The following is a 19,875-nucleotide window of genomic DNA, read 5'->3' as shown; positions in this document are numbered from 1 at the left end:
TTACCTACCAAGGATCATGGCCATTTGGGCAGGGAGGCACAAAGGCTGAGAAAGCCATGAGCTGTAATATCTCATGTGAATGCTTCCTGTCCTGGCAATCTCCAAATCTCTGAAGTGCTTGTGATAATGTTAAGGATGTGTCCTTTCAAATTATTACTGTGGAATATAGTAGAGATTCCTGCAGCTTGTTACACAGACCAAGTCATCTGCCGGCGGGATTTCATGTGACACCGTAAAATCTATTTTTTTTTAATATAGAAATTTCCTAATTTTATGTGTTATGAAACATTAAAATTATAATGTTTAAGAGCAAAGATCTGTTGGAAAAATAAGCATTAACCAAGTCCAAGTTTTACCTATGTTTAATGGGTAAATATTACATTTCTGTGTCTCTTCAAAGTCTACATGATATCCCCAAGTACATGTTACTCATTAACTGATTAAGATAAATAGAGATTTCATTTGAAAATTTGCTTTTTCCAAAATGGAGCAGAGAACACTGCTTGCATTGCTGCTCTTTTCCTCACTCATAGTATTAGCAGAAACTAATGATCAGAAGGTATTTGCTCTATTTTTATTATCAATATCTCATTTGCTGACATGGTGGTATCGTGGTAACTGGCCAGGTAGTGCAGGTAACTCCTCTGGTAACCACCTCCACCAAGGGAGACTTGGGTGGATTGTGTTGAGATTTTAGAGCTTTGGGTCTTTTTGTGGTCTTTTTGATTGTTTGTTTGGGCTGTTATAGTACAAATGTTACAGGAGGCACTTGCAGATGTGTTTGTTGATTCTCTTCCTTCGGAATGTAAGATATCAAATTTGAGAGATCAGTAACTCTGCTTTGGCTACCAGATGAGGTTTGGATCTTGACTCAGGACCAAACAAGCACTATGCAGTGCCAGGAGGTTTCTGATGAGCATTTAATAATAAATATGGAATGGAAAAGAGGGAAGTAGAAAGTTATTTGCACTGTCTGGAGGAGCAAATTCTGTTTTGTACCATCACAGTGGTGACTGGTGGCATTGTAAAATCATCAATACTGGAGAGGAAGAGGAAGAGGAAGGTTTAAGTCAGACGATTTCTCTGTCCATTGCGCCTATTCAGAAAAGAGTGAAGTGGAACTGAAATGCAGGCAGGTGTTGGGGGGCAGGGCCAGGCCTGGTGGCTGATTCGGGGGCAGCCAAGAGCTCTGCAGGAAGCCATGGATGGGGTGTGTGGGCCCACAGTGCCCTTGCCTTTGGGTACATGCATGGGGCTGGTCCTCTGCTTTTTTCACCAGGGGCACAGCAAAGTTCCTCCCCATGCTGCATCCCACTGGCCCCTGGTTTGTGCTGGCCACAGCCTAAAATGCTGCTGGGGCTGGGCGAGTGCAGGAGATGCAGGCCCTGCTCCCTGCAGCATCCCTTGGGTATGTGGCAGCGGAGGACATTCCGCACCAGGTGAATTTTGCACAGGACAAGCTCCTCCTGTGTTGGAAGGATCCTCAGTGGGCAGCAATGGCCACCATGTGCCTGCACTTCCCCAGTGAGCCACAGCTTGGGGCTTGGTGTTCTTTATGGCAAAACCTCGCTCTGAATGTGCCATGGGCAGGTTTGAGTATGACAGGGCAGCCAAGTTTTGAATTTCAGCCACTGTCCTAATGGAGAAGAAGCCACTGGATGCTATTAATTGGCAAGCAAAGTACAGGAGATTATTTATCAAAATAGCTAAAGATCAATTAGATCTTTATTCAAAAGACTTGGAGGCTGGAAAAGTAAAAATACAAGTGCAATGATATTCTCTCTTGCAGAGCTTTTGTATTTTAATCAGCTACTGGACTGTTGTGAGGCTGGTGATGCCCAGATCAGCCTTTTTTAGTGCCACTGCTGGAACATGGCTAGGACCTTTAGAGAGACATCCCAAATGCAAAAGGAGGTGTCTATGTGGGCAGGTGCTCCAGGCAGCTCTAGAATGGTGCCCTCCTCCTTTGGCCATCAGGGGCCCTGGAAGAACCAGACCAGGAGAAACATGAGTGCTCAAAGGGCATCTCTGCTTGTGTAACCATTGAGGGGTTGGGGGCCATGTGAGGTTTCAAGCCTGCTAAACATCCTGTGAGACACAAGATACCAAACTGGAAAACAGGAAGCAAAGTCAACAGCTGGGAAAGCAAATAAACAGTTGCACAAAAAAACAGGGACCTTCCCTGGGTCAGGCTTAAAGAGGCTCCTGATCTTCCTGGTGAAAATCTTGGGCAGTGCACTGGGGTGATGCAGCAGCAGCTTCACCCCAAGGAGAGAAAAAGTTTCAACAGAAGCTTCTGTGGAACAGCAAAATGCAGATGTAGCTGCAGGTTTTGCACGGGACAGTGGCTGTGGCTCCAGAGACGGGAATAAGCAGACTGGTTCAGAGCAATCCTCTCCCCAGTTCCAGCCAGGCTTTCTAACAGGTCATTTCTTCATCAGGCTTTTGCAACAGCATCCAGGTAAGGGTGGTCTGGGAGCAAAACCTGTGTGTTTCTGTCTCAGTCTGTTTATTTTTTTTCCAGCCTGCTGTTGAAATATACAGCCTCCATGTGGACTGCAAGGTCACATCACGATTTGCTCACACTGTCATCACCAGCAGAATTGTCAACCGAGCCAATGAGTCCCGAGAGGCCACCTTTGAAGTGGAGTTACCCAAGACAGCCTTCATCACCAACTTCTCCATGTAGGACCAGTCCTCACCTGCAGTGTACAGAAGGCAGCTCTGGAGGGGGGAGGTTCATCTTTCTGCTCAAAGAAAGAGCACAAAGATGGTCCTCTGCAAAATTGCTCTGTGGGACTAAGTAGTAAGCAGCCAAATAGAAAAGAGGTGCCCAGGGCCAGGCTGCCTGCTGCATAGGGTGGGTGATAGATGTGCTCAGTGGTGGTGTTTCTCCTGCTCCAGCCTCCTCAAGACTCTGCAAGGACAAGGGCTGTGTTGTGGTCGTGGCTCCTGGCATCCTCCTGGGTAGGAAGGGATTTGGGAGCCACTGTCCCTTGCTCATGCCCAGAGAGCCATAAAAAAACTTCTGTTGATTTTCTTTCCCCAGTGCATTCCTTCTAATATGAATTAATTTTCATGGAAACCAAACAGGTCCATTGATGGCGAGGTATACCCAGGAATAATAAAGGAGAAAGCTGCTGCTCAAAACGAGTATGACTCGGCAGTCTCACAAGGACAGAGTGCTGGCCTCGTCAAGTAAGTACTATTCTGACTAAGGCTGCTCCAACACCCCTCCTTGGCCTCCTGTTTGGCTGGGGGCAGATTAAATCCTGGAGATGGCCACATCCAAATGGGGACAAATCAGTGAAAATCGATCTTGGGTTCTTGGTAAGAGGGACAGTGTATCTTTGTGTGTATGTATATGCATATGCTTTTTATTTTTCAATATATACAAAAATTCACATATATGTGATGTATAGGTGTTCCTGCAATGGGTTCCAGGAGGAAGCATCCCTGTTTAGCAGTGCCTTAGGACTTGCTGTCATAGAATTACTGAGTCAGAGATCATGGAATGTTCTTGAAAGGGATCACCCTTTCAAGGATCACCAAGTCCAACTCTTAAGTGAATGGTCCATAGAGGGATTGAACCAACAGCCACGGTGTTACTAGCACCATGCTCTGACCAGTTAAGCTAATCTCAGGGTCAAAGGTCCTTAAAGATCCTCTAGATCCAAGCCCCCTGCCATGGGCAGGGACGCCTTTCAGGGTGCTCAGATCAGCTTTGGTCACTGTCATTCAAGAACACCTTGCCATGCTTGGATGATGTTCAGTGCTGAGTCTGCCTCCTTGCAAGCACAGAGGACCATGGCATTTGAACAGATATCACACTTTCAGGGTATATTTAATCTGTGCTTCACAGGTATTCACTCTGAGGCATGCAGAGCTTTCTGCTCCATTTCTCAGCTTGCACCCATGACACGTTAATGTAATGTACAATATGTGATGTGCATAATAGCACCTGCAATGTAAAAAATCCTCTCTATAATGAAAAATATTTACTGCTACTCTTTCTACTCTTTTTTTTTTTTTTTTTAATCCCATGTGGCCCCTTGGAGGGGCCACAATAAAAGTGTGCAAACTATTTTGCACACTTCACAAACTCCAGCCGCCTCAAGGAGGTAAATCACTGTTCTTCCCCCCCACCCCAGAATTACAGACAGAAAGCTGGAGCAGTTCCACGTGTCCGTCAGCATCGCGGCTGCCAGCAAAGTCGCTTTTGAGCTGACCTACGAGGAGCTGCTGAAGCGGCAGCTGGGGAAGTACGAGCTGCTCATCAAGGTCCGGCCCAAGCAGCTGGTCAAGCACTTCCAGGTGAGCGTCCTGGGGAGGGCTGGGCAGGGAGCAGTGCCGTGAGTTTTAGCACAGCCATGTTCCCTCTGAGCCGCTGACGTTCGCTTCTTCTCTGCTGCCAGATCGATGTGCACATCTTCGAGCCCCAGGGCATTCGCTTCTTGGAGACAGACAGCACGTTCATGACAAACGAGTTAAGTGAGGCACTCACCAAAGAGCAGAACGAAACCAAGGTAAAGCAGCAGCTGCCAGAGGTTACTGCCAGTGGCAGCTCTAAGTTATATTGCTTTAGATATTTCCTTCTGGTTGTTTTGCAGGCTCATATTTTATTTAAGCCAACTCTAGATCAACAGAAGAAAAATTCTGAACTTGATGAAACGCTCCTCAATGGTGATTTTGTTGTGCGTTATGATGTTAAGAGAGAGGCCACTGCAGGTGATATACAGGTAAAAAATATATAAATGAAAATGCTTTTAGATCACAGGTAAGTATGAATGTGGAGTGCAATCAGCAAAACGTTTGCTTTGAAACACCAAGAATGAGGAAAAGCTCTTCCATTAATCCAGGGTCAACAAGAACTGAGGGTGATACTTGGTAATCCCCAGAGACATCAGGTATTGAAAGAAAAGATCACTCAGGAAAAAAAAATCAGTCTTTCAAATTTTATTCAAATACCCAGTCTATACTGGTATTTCATAGATGTGTCTTTACAGTCTTTTTTAATTATTATTTTGTCTCTTCTAAAAGTGTACTTGTGGTTTCCTGTAAATTAAGTTTAGAGTAATATGATTTATATAACTTAAAATGATGCTTGGTCTCTGTGTTTTTTGTGATAACTGAGGTAATAACTAAATACAGCAGGAACTTACAAATATTTATGAACCGATGCATATTCTAGGGAATAAAATAGAGTATTTTCCATATCATTTCACTAATGAAGTATACATGGGTGTGCTAAAAGGTGGCAGCCACAGTCATTCAGCAGAGCTGTACTCACAGGTAATGATAAAGAGGTAATGTGATACACAGTGATAATATGCATATATCGTACTTATGGCACTGAGATGTCTGATATATATGTATGTATGCATGCTGCTCTCTGGTAATTTTCTCTCTACAGACAATCTTGCTTCCAGCTAAGAAATACATTTTACTTTCTTTAGGTTCTTTTATTTGGGCTTATTGAGAGAGCAGAATGCTGAGCATGCTCCTCACTTCTTGCTGTGCCAGAATGTTAAGATTTATTCTTTATTTCTTTAGGGGTACTATTATGGGTGATTTCACATTCTCTGTTTCAGATTGTCAATGGGTATTTTGTCCATTACTTTGCACCCCAAGAAATGCCAGTGTTTCCCAAAAATGTCGTCTTTGTTATAGACCGAAGTGGCTCCATGACAGGCAGAAAAATTGAACAGGTAACTTCCCTCAAAGCATGACCTCTGCTAGCAGCAGGCACACACACCCCAGCCTTCTGAGGAAGCAATTGGGAATTTTTCTTTGGAAGCACACACTGGTTTTGTGCACAGCAAAAGGTTCAGACTTATAGAAGTGCTTGAAAATACATATGCGTAGATTGAAGTTATTAAGGAGTAACTCTTGTCTGGCACAACTATTTTCATGGGTGTTAAACACTGAGGCAGAGAGAACTTTCCGTATTTTTGCAGAACTTCTTGTGTTTATATTTTTCTTTAATGAAGCTTAGAAAGTTAATTTATCTGTTATCTGGTTTATGTTTATTGATGACTGCGTATGTAGCTCTGTTTGAGAGAAGACAAGCCCCCTACAGCCCTCATGGGTTGGATTTTGTGTCTGTAAGTTAAGCGAATTTTCTATTTCTATTGGTCTCAACCTAAAACATATCATTAGGGTTTAATGAAGGCATAGCGCTGCCTTCATCTGGAACAGACCTGTAGAGAACTCCCTTATTACACTGTAATTTCAATCCCAGTTCTGGCAAAGAAGTGGAAATAATCAAAATCATTGCTTTCTCCTTGGAACAGACAAGGGATGCCCTGTTGAAGATTTTGCAGGACCTCCGCCAAGAAGATCATTTCAGTTTTATCACCTTCAGCCACAAAGTGGTGGAGTGGAAGAGCTCTTTGCTGCCAGCCACTGAGGAGAACGTGGCCAGTGCTGCAGCACTGGTGCAGACTCTCACTGCCAGGGGAGGTACCCATGCTCGTAGCCACAAATATGCACCCAGTGGAATTAACTGCTTAGAAAATAATTATTTTTATTAATTATATAGTGCCCCAGAGCTACCACCATTGCTTACAAACCAGGTCAGTTTTTAAGACTTATAAGTGATGAGTAGAAAAGAAGGTCTGTGAGTGGTCAGACTGGTGACTACATTATGAGATAGATATAATTATATAGTATATAAGATATGCTTACCACAATCTATGAACCAAAGCCACAAAGTTTTGTTTCCAATTTTTATCACAGAGACAATTAGAAGATTTATTGGTAGCATATTTTTTCACAGAAAAATGGCAATTCACTCAACATTTGACAGCAATTTGCTGATTTTGTTTTCTATTTATATCAAGTCTCCCCTTGTAAAAAAAAAAAAAAAAAAAAAAAACAAACCAAAAAAACCCCAAAAACCACGCACATCCAAGTTATTCTCACTTGCAAGCCATGCCACATAAATAAAACAGGAAAAACAGACATGGCATTTCAGTTGCTGCACCAGTCAGTGTGTTTGATGTTATTACTTAGTTTTAAGCACATCTCAAGAGCTCTGTCTGCCTTTAATGTTACACTGTCAGTATGAACAGAGGTTTCCTTACCCTGGGCACTAACACCAATAAACCCACCCATGCTCAGCTCTTTTCTCTGACTTCTTATAGAAGGCAGTGAAACTTTTCTTAAATATTGGTTAACAGATGACAGTATGTTTACTTAAGCACTTTTTAATGGCTCTAGACATGTTTGTATTTCCCATGACATATGTGTGGAAAATCCTCCCAAGAGAATACTCCAGCACTGCTGTTGCAATATAACACCCAGTAATTAAGTCCAGTAGGCTAAGTCCCTAAATCCTCCTCTCTCAGAAGGATTACTTCCTGCAGAAAACTTTAAACAAGTCTGCAGGGCCTCTGCAGATGCAGGGCAGCAATCCCTGCAGATGATCCTGTTAGGTGAGCGATGTCTGCTCTCTCATTGCAGGCACAGACATCAGTGGTGCCCTGCTGGCTGCCGTGGGCCTGCTGGAGAAAGCCGAGGGGCTGCCAGAGCGCAGCGTCTCCATGATTATTTTGCTGACAGATGGCCAGCCCACTTCTGGTGAGTGAATGCTATGCACGGTCCTCCCTCCTCTGGGGTTTTTTATCTGTTATGCTTGCATCCCAATATTGATAGACTTAGCCTGTTTTCGAAGAGCTTTGGAATACACAGGCCAAGCTGCTGCTGGATCTGGAGAGGGGGATTATGAGAGGACTCTGCTGAGGGCTCTAGGGAGTGATGGCAAAACCTGCCTGCCTGTGACTGTACATCCTTTAGCTGGGAATTGTTTTGCTGCATACCGTTGGCTTCCCAGTTTATAAACTCAAGGGAATTGGAGATACTCCAGGAGCAGCTGAAACAGAAAAGTAAAATACCTAGAGACAAAATATTGACATTTTGCAGATACTGTGTACAGTCCTAGTTGAGAAATATTGCTTGTGCTTCTTCACCCTCTGTGCCCCAAACTTAAGATATTTTCAAGGTTCTTCTTGTTCTGTATTCTTTGCCATGTCTTAGTGATCAGCTGTGACAGCACAAACCAAAAGACTGAGATTGAAATATCACATGAAATAAGCAACAACTCCCAGTGCAATGGCACAAACTCCCTTGTCTTGAACAGGAGTTTGTCTTAGTTTTGTGTGGCACCAGCATCACTCCAAGGTCAGCAATAGTACTTCATCTGTAAGCCCTTAACAAAATCATTCAGCCTTTTAGATTGTGCAAGCCATTCTGCTTTGAGGTTTCTTGATTTTGTTCGGGTTTTTTAATAAAATTCAGTTCACAGTTTTGCCTCCCCAGCACAGCCACAGTAAGTCTCCAGTGCTCCCTGCATCCAGCACTTAGAAATCAGGCCAGGGTGGAGTGTCAGGCATTATTGCTTACACTGCCTTCCTTAGCAAAGCAGCTAAAAAGGAAAAATCTGAGCTGCTCCCATGGTATTGCTACAGGCAGTGACAGCGTCTGCCTGGAAATGCTGATGGAAAAGCTCTCACTACATGGCCATCAGCAGCCCTTCAAATGGAGTAAGGTGAGGGTGTGAAAAGCTTTTCCTCTGTCACACAAAGGGGCTGGGAGAGAAGCATGGCTGAGTTCATTGGCAGTTTGTTGGAATTGGACCATTATCCAGTTCATTCTTTGAACTGACACACATAATTTTTATGGATGGTACTTGTCTTTTGAATGTTGATGAAGTGTATCCATCCCTGGTGTTGTTAGCTTGTAGTGTGTGTCCCTTCTGTACTAAAAGCCTCTCTGGACCTGTAATGCTATAAAATATTTTGCACTTAGCCATGACAACATCAGTAGAACCTAATAAAAGTCATTAAGGAGGGAGAATCATGTTCTGGCATTCCATATGCAGAGTTGTGCTTTCATTTCCAATTCGATTACTAGCATTCTATCCCCTACCTTTTTAGTATTTTATTCTGAATTATTTTTAAAAACTTCAGGCAGAATTTTCCATTAACCTGCTGCAGTCTTTTTGCACTTGAAAAGACCCAAACCCACAATGGTGTTTTTGTTTCATTTACAGGTGAGAGAAATGTGGAAGTAATTCAAGAAAACGTTCAGAAAGCAATCAATGGGAAATATGCTCTTTTCTGCCTTGGCTTTGGGTTTGATGTCAGTTATAAATTCCTGGAGAAAATGGCCCTGAGCAATGGGGGAATAGCGCGGCGTATCTATGAAAATGCTGATGCAGCCCTGCAGCTCCAGGTCAGGAGTAAGGCATGTGCCAGGAAAGCCATCCATCAGCCTCAGCTTATATCTAGTTCTAGCAGCAAAATCACAGATTTTCTGAGATGAAATGTTGAGGTTGAGTTTATCTCTCACTTTAGCCGAGGGAAGAAGGCAGTTTTGGGGTATCTGAGCGTTTGTACCCTCCATGATATCCATGACTCAAAGTTTTCAAATCAGCCACATTCAGACAAACTGGGAAACTCACACATTTCTCTGCTGTAGAAAGAGAAATTGTCCAGGGGAAGTGGACAGTTTCTGAGTTTGCAGTAGTCTTGCACTGCTAAAGAAAAAGCTTTTTAAGGGGTCTTTAGACATTCAACACATTGCTTTGCACAATTTTGCTCTCATTGTTTGTGTTCTCTGTCTTACTGCTTTTCTTCAGGGCTTTTATCAAGAAGTGGCTACCCCAATATTAATGCAAATTGAAATGCAATATCCAGAAAATTCCATTGAAGGACTAACTAAGAACAATTTCAAGCTGTTTTTTGAAGGATCTGAAATAATAGTGTCTGGAAAAATTAGCAATGAGTTGGATCTTTTGCCAGTGGAAATTAAAGCTCAGTCAGTAAGTGTTTAGTTTACTAATTGTGAAAAACATCTCTCCCTTCTGTCTTTTGTGGCACAATAGGAGGCTTCAAGAAGTGTTTTGTGTTTAGTATATGTTCATTACATTTGGGCATTCAGCTGTTTCCCCATTGTTTGATCTCTCAGATAATTTGTTAAAATTACCCTCTCTTGAATTTGCTACAAAAGAAAAACCTTAAAGAATATCCACAAATAAGTAAACAGAAATTTTAATTCAATTTTACTAATTCTTTAACAAATTTCAAATATTTTAGCCTTTTAAGCACTTTTAGGTTTCTATTGATACAATGAAGTAGGAAATCTCAATTATTCATCTCAAAAATGCTGAAATAGAATTTAATTAACTCTTTTTTTCATCATTTTTTCAAGTGCAGAAATACAGAACTAAAATACACGTTTTTTTGATACTTTGGGGATGCATTTTCCAATGGGAAAGAACAAAATTGAAGGACAGCTGGTACTGAAAGATATTAAGTCTCATAATGTGACTATAAATGAATTTTATAGAGCTGAAGTTTATGGAGCTGTTCTTTTGATGGTCAGTTTTCTCCCACTTCAGCACACAAGTAACTTGACACTTAAGGAAGAAGCAAATGTCAAAGAGAAGGAGCAAGTATTCCAAAATCAAAGATACATCTTTGGGAATTTCATAGAGAGACTGTGGGCTTACTTGACCATTCAGCAGCTTATGGAAAAAGCGTAAGTGATTTTAATGCTTCACATAACAAACTTCTAACTTCTCAAAACACAAATTCCTTGTTCACAAATTATATGATCAGAAAATACAAAGAAACAGAAATATTCTTCCACACAGTATCAAAAACATGAGATACTGGCAGAATGCTACATTACTCTATGATGAACATGAAGTGTCTTCCAGTTTATGGTAGCACTACAACATTCAATTTCATATGTATATGAACATATAATGTAACACATTCTACATGAAATTACTATGAAATAGATTTCAATTGTACAGATGGTGGTGAGCTGTTCTTGCACACAAAGAAATATTGTCTGTAGATATGGAAATGGCAATAGTTAGGGAATAGAACAATATGGATGTCCATAAGATACTTCACAGACCATGTATCTATTACTTTTATGAATTTAAACCATACATAGGCTCCAGTGTTGCAAAGAATGAAGTATTTTCATAATTTCAGGCACATGAACAGCTGAGTCATCCCCATGAAGCTACTGACCCTTCAGTAATAAATATCTGTGGAGACATAGCTAATACATAAAAGAAACTGAAGATGATTTGTTCAAATTCTCTACATATTTTTGCTACATCATTAACACAGACTTTAGTATTTCAGCCCAAGAAGAGGACCGGAAGGCCCTGGAGGCCCAAGCCTTGGATCTGTCCCTGCGGTACAGCTTTGTCACACCGCTCACTTCCATGGTTGTCACCAAACCCCAGCAGCAGGAGGAGCTGGCAAACAAACCCACGGAGGCTGGTAAAAACAGCCCCTCTGAAACGCTCTGCTCTTCTTGATTCATTGTTGTTGACTTCCACTTAGGTTCATTTGATAGTGATATAATGAAGCAAATTGGAGGCAGAAGTTCAGGGATTGGCTTCTTTTCAAAATAAAACATGCAGGATTTTTTTTTTTTTTGGAAAGGTGAAGTGATGAAACAGGCACTACAATTGAAATGGAAAATAGTTTGTTTAAATATTAACTAAAGGTAGTCTGACAGCTGTTACTATGAATGCAGGGGAGAAAGTATGGCTTCAGTCAGAGTTTTGCAAGTGCTATATATACCCATTCTTTGGCCCAAAAAACATTATCACCTGAAGCCCTTGTCCCAGTTTACTGGTTCACGTGGGTAAAGTAATTCAGTGTTGACTGTATGACACTCATCTGTCCCTCTTCCTCTCCACAGATAATGAGAAGCCCAGCAATCTTCCAGCAGGAGGTAAATGTTTTCTTCTTTTCCAGTAGCATATTTTCATAGTCTCTAAAAAAAAATTTAAAAAAATAAACCAAAGCAAACAAAAGAGTTCATGGTGGTTGTTCTGTAGAGGGAAGTATCTCAGATTTGAAAAAATGTGTGAAGTAAATTATAAGCAATGCCTGCCACAGTATGTGCAGGTTTTAGGTGGATAACAGGGACAAAGGGAGAAAATCTTCCACTCAGAAATTCTCAAAGGTCAAAATTATCTGTGTTCTTGAGGAAAAGTATTTCTTTAAGTCCATAGTGTTAATGATGCTTTCTGCTTCTTCCTACCACGTGTGAAGCATCTGTCAAAAGATTCTCCTCAAGAATGCTTTGGGAGGATGATGCAGGTATGTTGTGGGTTTTTTTTCCCTCTGGAAACTGAATTTATTTGAATAATAATTTTATAGGTGAAGAACATTGGTCTAGTTCTTTCACAGAAATGTATTGAGAGAATCACAATGCTGCCCTGTTTCTGGAAGCTGCCTCTTTCAAAGTGATGCTGGGAAGTTCAATAGCAAAACCACTCATCTAAGGGATGTAATGCCATCATGAGTAAAACACAGATACTCTTTTTTCTCTCCAGTTGCTGTTGAAGTGAGGGGTGGGTCACCTGCTGGTAATTACTCCTCCTCTGTTTCTCCTCAGAATAATTCTATAAAGTTCATTTCATATGTAGGGTCATATCAACCTTATTTTATAAAAATGCATTTGGATTGGAGATGCCCACTTGATACACAATTTAGTTTTTATTATATGTATTTCAGTCCACAGATATTTTATAATGAACTATAAACTTTTGCACACAATCTTGGCTCCTTTTCAGGAATAATAAAAAAAAAAATGCCTCCTGAAAATGTGAAAGATATGGAAAAGCATGTATTAGTAAGCTGAAAAAAATGGATGTAAGAACAAAATAATTCACCAGTCCTGAGGTATCCAGAAAAGTCAGTGGACAACAAGCAGGACAGATTCCCTCTTTCAAAGTGTGGGGAGGGAGGTGCAAGGCATAAACCCAAAACAACAAAAGACTGGGAAAAAGACTGGGAAAACCTTTTTCTTTCAGGTCGCTGGCGCCCTGAGCTCCAAACTGGCAGCAACAGGAAGATGTTTTCAACAGGTAGATTCTCACTGTGGGGTCAGAGGGGCTGGGCTGGGTGTGCTGCATTCAACACTGCCCAGTGACCCCTGAAAACGCAGCTCTAAACCCTCGCACAGCTCAGGCTGAGCATAGGCCCATCCTTGTGCTCTTTTCCCCCATTGGGACATCTCGTCTTAGGCAAAGCTCCCCACAGTTGTCAGTGAAGAGCTCTGTTAAAAAGGTTTCTGCACAGCATTTGTCCTGGTTCTTCAGCTAACTTACAGAAAAATGTTTCATTGAACTCTTCTTATTAATTTTGACTATTTCAGTTTCCAGGTTCAGAGTTGCCACAAGAACACAACCTATTGGTAAGTGACACACATCCTATATCCATTTCAATTTGTAATGTAACTATAATGTATATTTCTTCATGCAGCAATGCTTTTTCTGACTGCATGAACTCTGTGAAAACCTTTTACCTCTTCTTGCAAACCTTGGCTAGTTCTTTCCATTTAAGTATAAAGTACCCCTGTATTCCATGAGAAGACCTCTCTGGCTTGAGGATATAAGAAATGAAGTACAGCAATTCTTCAGCCTGAGACTTTTTAAAGGCTCCTTGTCCTTAGTAAACTCTGTATTTAAAATCCATTGGTTTCATTCATATCAAGGTGCTGTGTCTGGGTGTGCTTTTCAACAGTTATTACTTTGTTTTTAATCATTCTATCTTTTAAAAGCTATAACTACTGTTTTAGGTATAAATCTATAAATTATTTTTTGCTGTACCTATCCAACACACAGGCTAGATTTTTTTTTTTGTTGCTGATATTTTTCTTCTTTCTTTTCAGCCGATGAACATCCACAACTTCTCTTGCAATTACCCAGACAAAATGAAAGAATCTGCTTAAATATTGATAAGACAGCACAAACCTCTATCCACCTGCTGTCAGATCCAGAGCAAGGTGAGTGAGCCACGTTACCCCAATACCAAGATAAGGAGAGTCACTGGGTCTCTGAGTGCAGTTGGTGTTTTTGGGAATAATCCCCTCTCATGAGGAACCATCTCACACCTGCTGCTTTGCACTGACCAGAGAGACTGTGGTAAATTCTGCCTTTCTGTTAGGCAATATTAATGGTGCAACAGCTGGGGGCACTTCTCACAGATCTGGCTGAGGATCCCCTTCTCCTTCTGGTGTCACATCCTCCTTGGTCCTCAGGATTTTCTCCTACCAAGCCCTTGGGGCTTTGGAGGATGCAGAGACCTTAAACCTTGTAGTCCCTGTGTGCCAACAGAAAGGTGCATGCTCTGGATGCACAGCAGACTTTCCGTGGTCCTGTCCTTGAGGAGCCATGGCCCAGGAACCTGCTCCAATTATGGAACACAGACACCTCTGTGCAGGAGGTGGAAGCATGGGGTTAAACCAGCCCTAGTGACCCCACCACAGACTTGGGGCGTGTGGTGCTGCAAGCCAGAAATGCCCCACAAAACTAGATTTGAGACCCTGGAGTCATTTGAGTAACAAAACTGGAGCAGGTTTATTAAGATCACTTGTACCTTAAGAGAAGAATCACCTGACGAATTTGTATTAAAGGACTCACTGTGTCGGGGAAACTCGGAGAAGGAATAAATCGCTTTGTGCAGTTTGATATTAACTATGTGAATCCCCCCGTGCAAATCCACGTCTACACTCATGCAATCCTTGTAAGCCACAATAACAACAACAATTGGCTGTCATGGACAAAGTCAACCTCCTCCACCATCCAGGGGTAAGAAACATCTCCCTGTCTTTTCCTAAACTTGAAAATGTGTCAGATATTTGTTCATTCAGGCCTCCACTTCCCCATTTACCTGAAGTAAGTGCTTCCAAATGTCCTTCTCCAGCAAGTATGTCAGTGTGAGTAGCAGCAGGGTATCTTTATAATCTCCCATTTCAAATTTGGAGAAGAAAATAAGTTTAATTTTAATCCTCCATGCTTGTGTAAAGAGAACCAGAACAACTGCACCATCAGCCTGTTGTTCATGTATTTATGTTCCAAAGGAGCCATGCAGAGCAGCCTGGTGTCACCAGCAGCCACTTTGTGTTTCTTCAACTGCACCATCAGCCTGTTGTTCATGTATTTATGTTCCAAAGGAAAGGAGCCATGCAGAGCAGCCTGGTGCCACCAGCAGCCACTTTGTGTTCCTCCAGGGCAGAGTGAGCACTGCCAGTGATGGCTTTGACATTTACTGTCCCTTTTATACAGCACTTGGCTCCACACAGGCTGGGGTTTTCTTTCTCCTCAGTTTTAGCAATAACTCCCGTCTGGGAAGCTGACATTTTTTTATGGGCAGGCATAAAGTGTTGGAATAGCTGTCTGTGACTAAATGTCCACTGTAGGAGAAGGGATACTTTAAAAGCAGATTTCATTTGTTGCAGTAATTAGAGCAGGATCCTTCAGTACCACAAGGAAGAGCTGAGTGTAGCTGGTTCCCCCAGCCTTTTTGTGTTGCTGGAACAAGTCTCCACGAGGATCCCCTGCTGGCCTGGGGCACACAGGACACACATCGCTGCTCCCACACACAGTTCTAGACAATAACAAGTCCTACAACAACTGCTTTCAATTATTCTTGCAATCCAAACAGAGCCAAGAGCTGGCTGGATTTATGCCCCAGTATAATTTTTCAAGCAGAATGATTCTCCTGCTTTAATCCAGCACCCGAGCCCTTGCATCAGCACTTTGGGGGTGGCTTTGTTAATCCTGTCTGCAGGGAGAAAAATGACAGTGACATTTGTGTTCTGCAAGACCACCTGGGATCATAATGTTAATGGGCCAGAAGAAAGGCAAAATCTGAAAATCTTGTGAAATATCCAAGAAAAAAGAATTTGACTTGTTCATAAAAAAAAAAGAATTGAATTATTTTATTAGTCTACCTTTTTTCAAATATCCAAGAAAAAAGAATTTGACTTGTTCATAAAAAAAAAATTGAATTATTTCATTAGTCTACCTTTTTTCTCATTAAAATGGTGAGAATTTTTTTTTCCCATCCAAGCATTTCTTGTCATTATGGATGATAAGGTGTATTCAACAGCAAAAAATTGTCCCCTGGTATATTTGCAAGACCACTTGTGCAGCACGGAGAGAAAAGATGTTCTACTCAATATTTTCTAGCTTAAAAATAACTACAAACAGATCAGGAAAAATGCAATTGCAAAGAGATAAAAGGCAAAAATGAAATTATTTTGATTAATTAATGTCACTTAGTTAAATACATATTCTTTCTTCACATTCTTCTTGGAAATAATTTCATCATTTACTTCCTAGGCTGAAAGTGTCAGTTGAAAAGGAAAGGAGTGTTACAGCATCACTGCCTGATACAGTCACAGTAAAAATCTCCTTGGTCAGGTTTCCAGATGATTTCCTTGGGCTCTATTTCTTGAACACCGACCGTTTTTCGGACAAAGTCACCGGAGTTCTGGGTGTGTATCAGCATGGATGTGTGCAGCAAAGAATGCTCTTGTAACTCAGCTCCTGAAATGAGACTGTACTCAGGGGTTTGTTTCAGAAACTTTGCATTTAATTTATTGTTTAATTTATTCCTTTTGGACATTTAACTTTTACTGCCCAGCAATGCCAAAAAGGGGAGGTCTCACCCTGGAAACACAACACACATAACACAATGCTTTTCCACTCACCAGTGGCACAACTCTAAGTAGCCCATTATGGGTTTAGAAGATATTAAAATAAGACAGAAATAATAGTTGGGCTTAATCTCAACAGTACTGTGGAATGACATGATTGATGCAGAAAATTCATTTGATGTCAAATAACAGACTATAAATAATGGACATAAAATTGTAAACAATCATGGTTAGGAAATGAAAGCCAGCTGCTCCTGAACATCTTGGCTCCAAAAATCCTGTTGGGACCTAAGCTGAAGTTGTTTTGGAAACTTTGCAAACAGAGAGGCTCCATATTCCAAAAACCACAAGGAAGAAATAATTGTGAAAAACCATCAGAGAAAGACTGAACCTTCCCATGGAGAGAGGGATAACAGGAGGGACATCACAGATGAAATGGATTAATTTTCTAATCTTATTGATGGAGTATCTAAACTTGATCTTTGGTTTGTTTTCTGAGATGAAGAGCTGCTCTCCTGGTGTAAGAGCTGCCATTTGGCTTAAACAAACAGCAACATTCAGCTGGTTTGTATTTTTAAATAATTCGTGTGTCTGTTGCTTAGGTCAATTTTATTCAAAAGCACAATTTGGGAGTAACTCCAACAATGATCAGACAGCTGTGGAAAGACTCCTGAGAGTGTCTGGATCTGAGCACAAAGTTTCCAGGTACCAGATAGGGACGGGAGGGGAGGGGGTGTGCTTTGAGATGTATTTGATCAGCAAATACCAGAGATCAAAAGAAATAAAACTGGGGGAGTATTTGTAAGTGCACACCTCTTTGGTGTAAATAAATTGCATTTTATATTTTTTTAATTGTTGTTGTTTAAGTGGTGCTACAGGGCTCAAGGCTCCTGTTTCATTGGGGGAAATAGTTACACCCTGGGGAGTACAGCTTGCATTGTTTTCCTGGACAGGGAGGGTGCTCCGTCAATTGGATTTACCATGAGGAAAATTTTCTGTCCTTTAGCTGTTTTTAGCACACATCTCTGATGGGGAAAAAACGCTGTGAGTGTGCAGGTCCTGGAAGTGCTGAGGTGCAGCTCTGCCCATCCAGGCCTCTGACTCCTGGTACCATCTGCACATCAGGGCAATTCTGCCCCTGCCCCTTGATTGTGTTATCACAATTTCTCATTTTGATTTCATTTCAGGTTGTACAAGAAAGATTACAGGCTTGAGTCAGGCAATGAACCTGTTTCCTGCTGGTCAATAGATCTAACTCCGTAGACAAAAGAAATTCCGTGAAGAAAATTATGCAAATGAAGCTCTTCCAAATATTTTTGGTACTTTCATCAAGAAAATTACACAGTTAAAGCCTTACTGTTGCTCTATATATGTGTCACAAATATTTTATCTTGAAATAATTATACTTTCAAGATATGACAGTCTCTGCTTTTTGCTGTTTGAAAATGGTTTGCAATGTGGTTTTGTTGTTGAAGATTTGTTGTACAAGAAAGATTACAGGCTTGAGTCAGGCAATGAACCTGTTTCCTGCTGGTCAATAGATCTAACTCCGTAGACAAAAGAAATTCCGTGAAGAAAATTATGCAAATGAAGCTCTTCCAAATATTTTTGGTACTTTCATCAAGAAAATCACACAGTTAAAGCCTTACTGTTGCTCTATATATGTGTCACAAATATTTTATCTTGAAATAATTATACTTTCAAGATATGACAGTCTCTGCTTTTGCTGTTTAAAAATGGTTTCTAATCCGCAATGTGGTTTTGTTGTTGAAGATTTATGTAAATGAACTAAATAAAATTGACATTATCAGCTAACAGTTTGATATGGACACATGGACTTAGGTTTCCAAAGGAAAATCAGTAGTGGCATCATCCAAGCCAACAAATGTGTCATGCAAACAGTAATAGATCTCTAACACTTTATCCAGTTATAGATGGCAGTGTTCTTGAACCATGCGTTTTGTGAAAACACCATGAAGTTTGAGGCAGTACTTGTTTACCATGTCTCTCATTTTCTATTTTATTGCTGTGTCAGGGCTCTCTTGAAGGTTGTCCTGTGAGATCAATCAAAGCTCATGAAATCAGCAGTGAATGGGGTGATGCAAACCCCCACCAGCTGTGCTCCAGTCCACTGTTGCAAAAGTGTCAGAGGCTCCATTTTGGAAACATCTGCAGAACAGCCATTGGCTGGTTGCAAAACACTGCATTTCAGCCCCAAAAGTTAGCAGCTTTTTTGGCTCAATTTCATTTATTTTGCAAATATTGGAAGATGTTTTACAAATAATGAACATCTCAAACCTAACCTACTGTGCACAGAGGTAACACTGCAGAGTAAAAACACACACAGAAGCCTCTGCCCATGAAATCCAAGCTGTAGTTTCAGTCTTCTACTTTTTTGTAAGTATTAATTCCAAAATTATTTTGTTTTAGAATTTCAGTTCCTTTGTATCTTTGAACCCATAAATATGCCAGCATTGTAGGCAGTTTACAGAAGTTTCTTTCTATCTTGCCAATAATATATAACTGGAAAAACCTTTTAATTTTAAAGCAATGTACTGAAAGAGAAACAATTTCTTGCCAAAGTCAATAAGCTAAAACAAACTGTGTAATTAGAAGTCTGTTTTTTAAAAGAACTGTGCAGACATGATGCCAAGATATGTTTGTGTGAATTGCTTGTACTTTCAAGGTGCTGATTTTGTTGCACAAATTTCATGACAAACAATGTGGAGTTTGGAAACTGGAAGTACCAGATTGCTCACTTCACTGCATCAAAAACAGGCTTCCCAATCTGATCGCTTCCATTATAGATGAACCTGGGATTTGAATCACAAGCTGTTGATCCAGGGCTGTATCAGCAGAGTTGCTGCAAATTAAATATTCCCTGCTTTAGTTGTAGAGTGTTTGTGTGTCATCTCCTGCCCTGCTGCCAGCAGCAGGGATAGAAACGGCACTGAGCAGGGAGCAGTGGCTCATGGCTGGGGCAGCTTTCACCTCTTCTTTAAGTGAGGCTCAGTCAGGTGCAGGCCATGCTTGAGAGCTGTACTCACACTGCAGTGCCTGAGCTTTCCCTGGCAGCTGCTGCCCTGCTAATGCAGTTCTCCCTTGCTGCAAAGAAGCTCTGGGCCAGGGAATTTATTAAGGTACAATATAAACTCCTCACATTGTTCAAAGATTTTTTCTGACTTCGAACAGACAAGTTGTGCTGACAGGGATTTCTGTGCTTTCTGCAGCAGCCCGAAGTTGCTGGTGTGCCTGGCTGCTGCAGCTCCCAAATCCATGTAGTGCTGCTTGCCCTCTGTGCTGTGCTTTCCATTCTGTAAGTAGGTGTCATTCCACTCTTCACTTGAATTTTGTCTTAATTTATTCTTTAGTCACTCTCCTCCCGTGCTT

At 41.2% G+C, this 19,875-nt stretch overlaps 1 protein-coding gene across 1 annotated transcript; it reads left to right on the top strand.

Annotated features, from left to right (window-relative positions):
- Nucleotides 1-484: 484 nt before the first annotated feature.
- On the top strand, nt 485-17,806 carry ITIH4 (inter-alpha-trypsin inhibitor heavy chain 4). Its single transcript, XM_041425800.1, has 22 exons — nt 485-559; nt 2,525-2,685; nt 3,094-3,198; nt 4,152-4,314; nt 4,416-4,526; nt 4,611-4,739; nt 5,592-5,708; nt 6,294-6,462; nt 7,465-7,581; nt 9,053-9,234; nt 9,641-9,823; nt 10,403-10,542; nt 11,158-11,306; nt 11,734-11,766; nt 12,090-12,137; nt 12,854-12,907; nt 13,198-13,236; nt 13,714-13,827; nt 14,458-14,632; nt 16,169-16,323; nt 17,088-17,190; nt 17,673-17,806. The coding sequence occupies exons 1-22, from the start codon at nt 485-487 to the stop codon at nt 17,746-17,748; spliced, it is 2,598 nt and encodes an 865-aa protein (XP_041281734.1). The 3' UTR covers nt 17,749-17,806.
- The last annotated feature ends 2,069 nt before the right edge of the window (nt 17,807-19,875 follow it).

The sequence above is a fragment of the Onychostruthus taczanowskii genome, unplaced genomic scaffold (genome assembly GCF_017590055.1).
Source record: "Onychostruthus taczanowskii isolate IOZ18803 unplaced genomic scaffold, ASM1759005v1 scaffold9, whole genome shotgun sequence".
Lineage (NCBI taxonomy): Eukaryota > Metazoa > Chordata > Aves > Passeriformes > Passeridae > Onychostruthus > Onychostruthus taczanowskii.
This window is presented reverse-complemented; position numbering and strand designations above follow the sequence as displayed.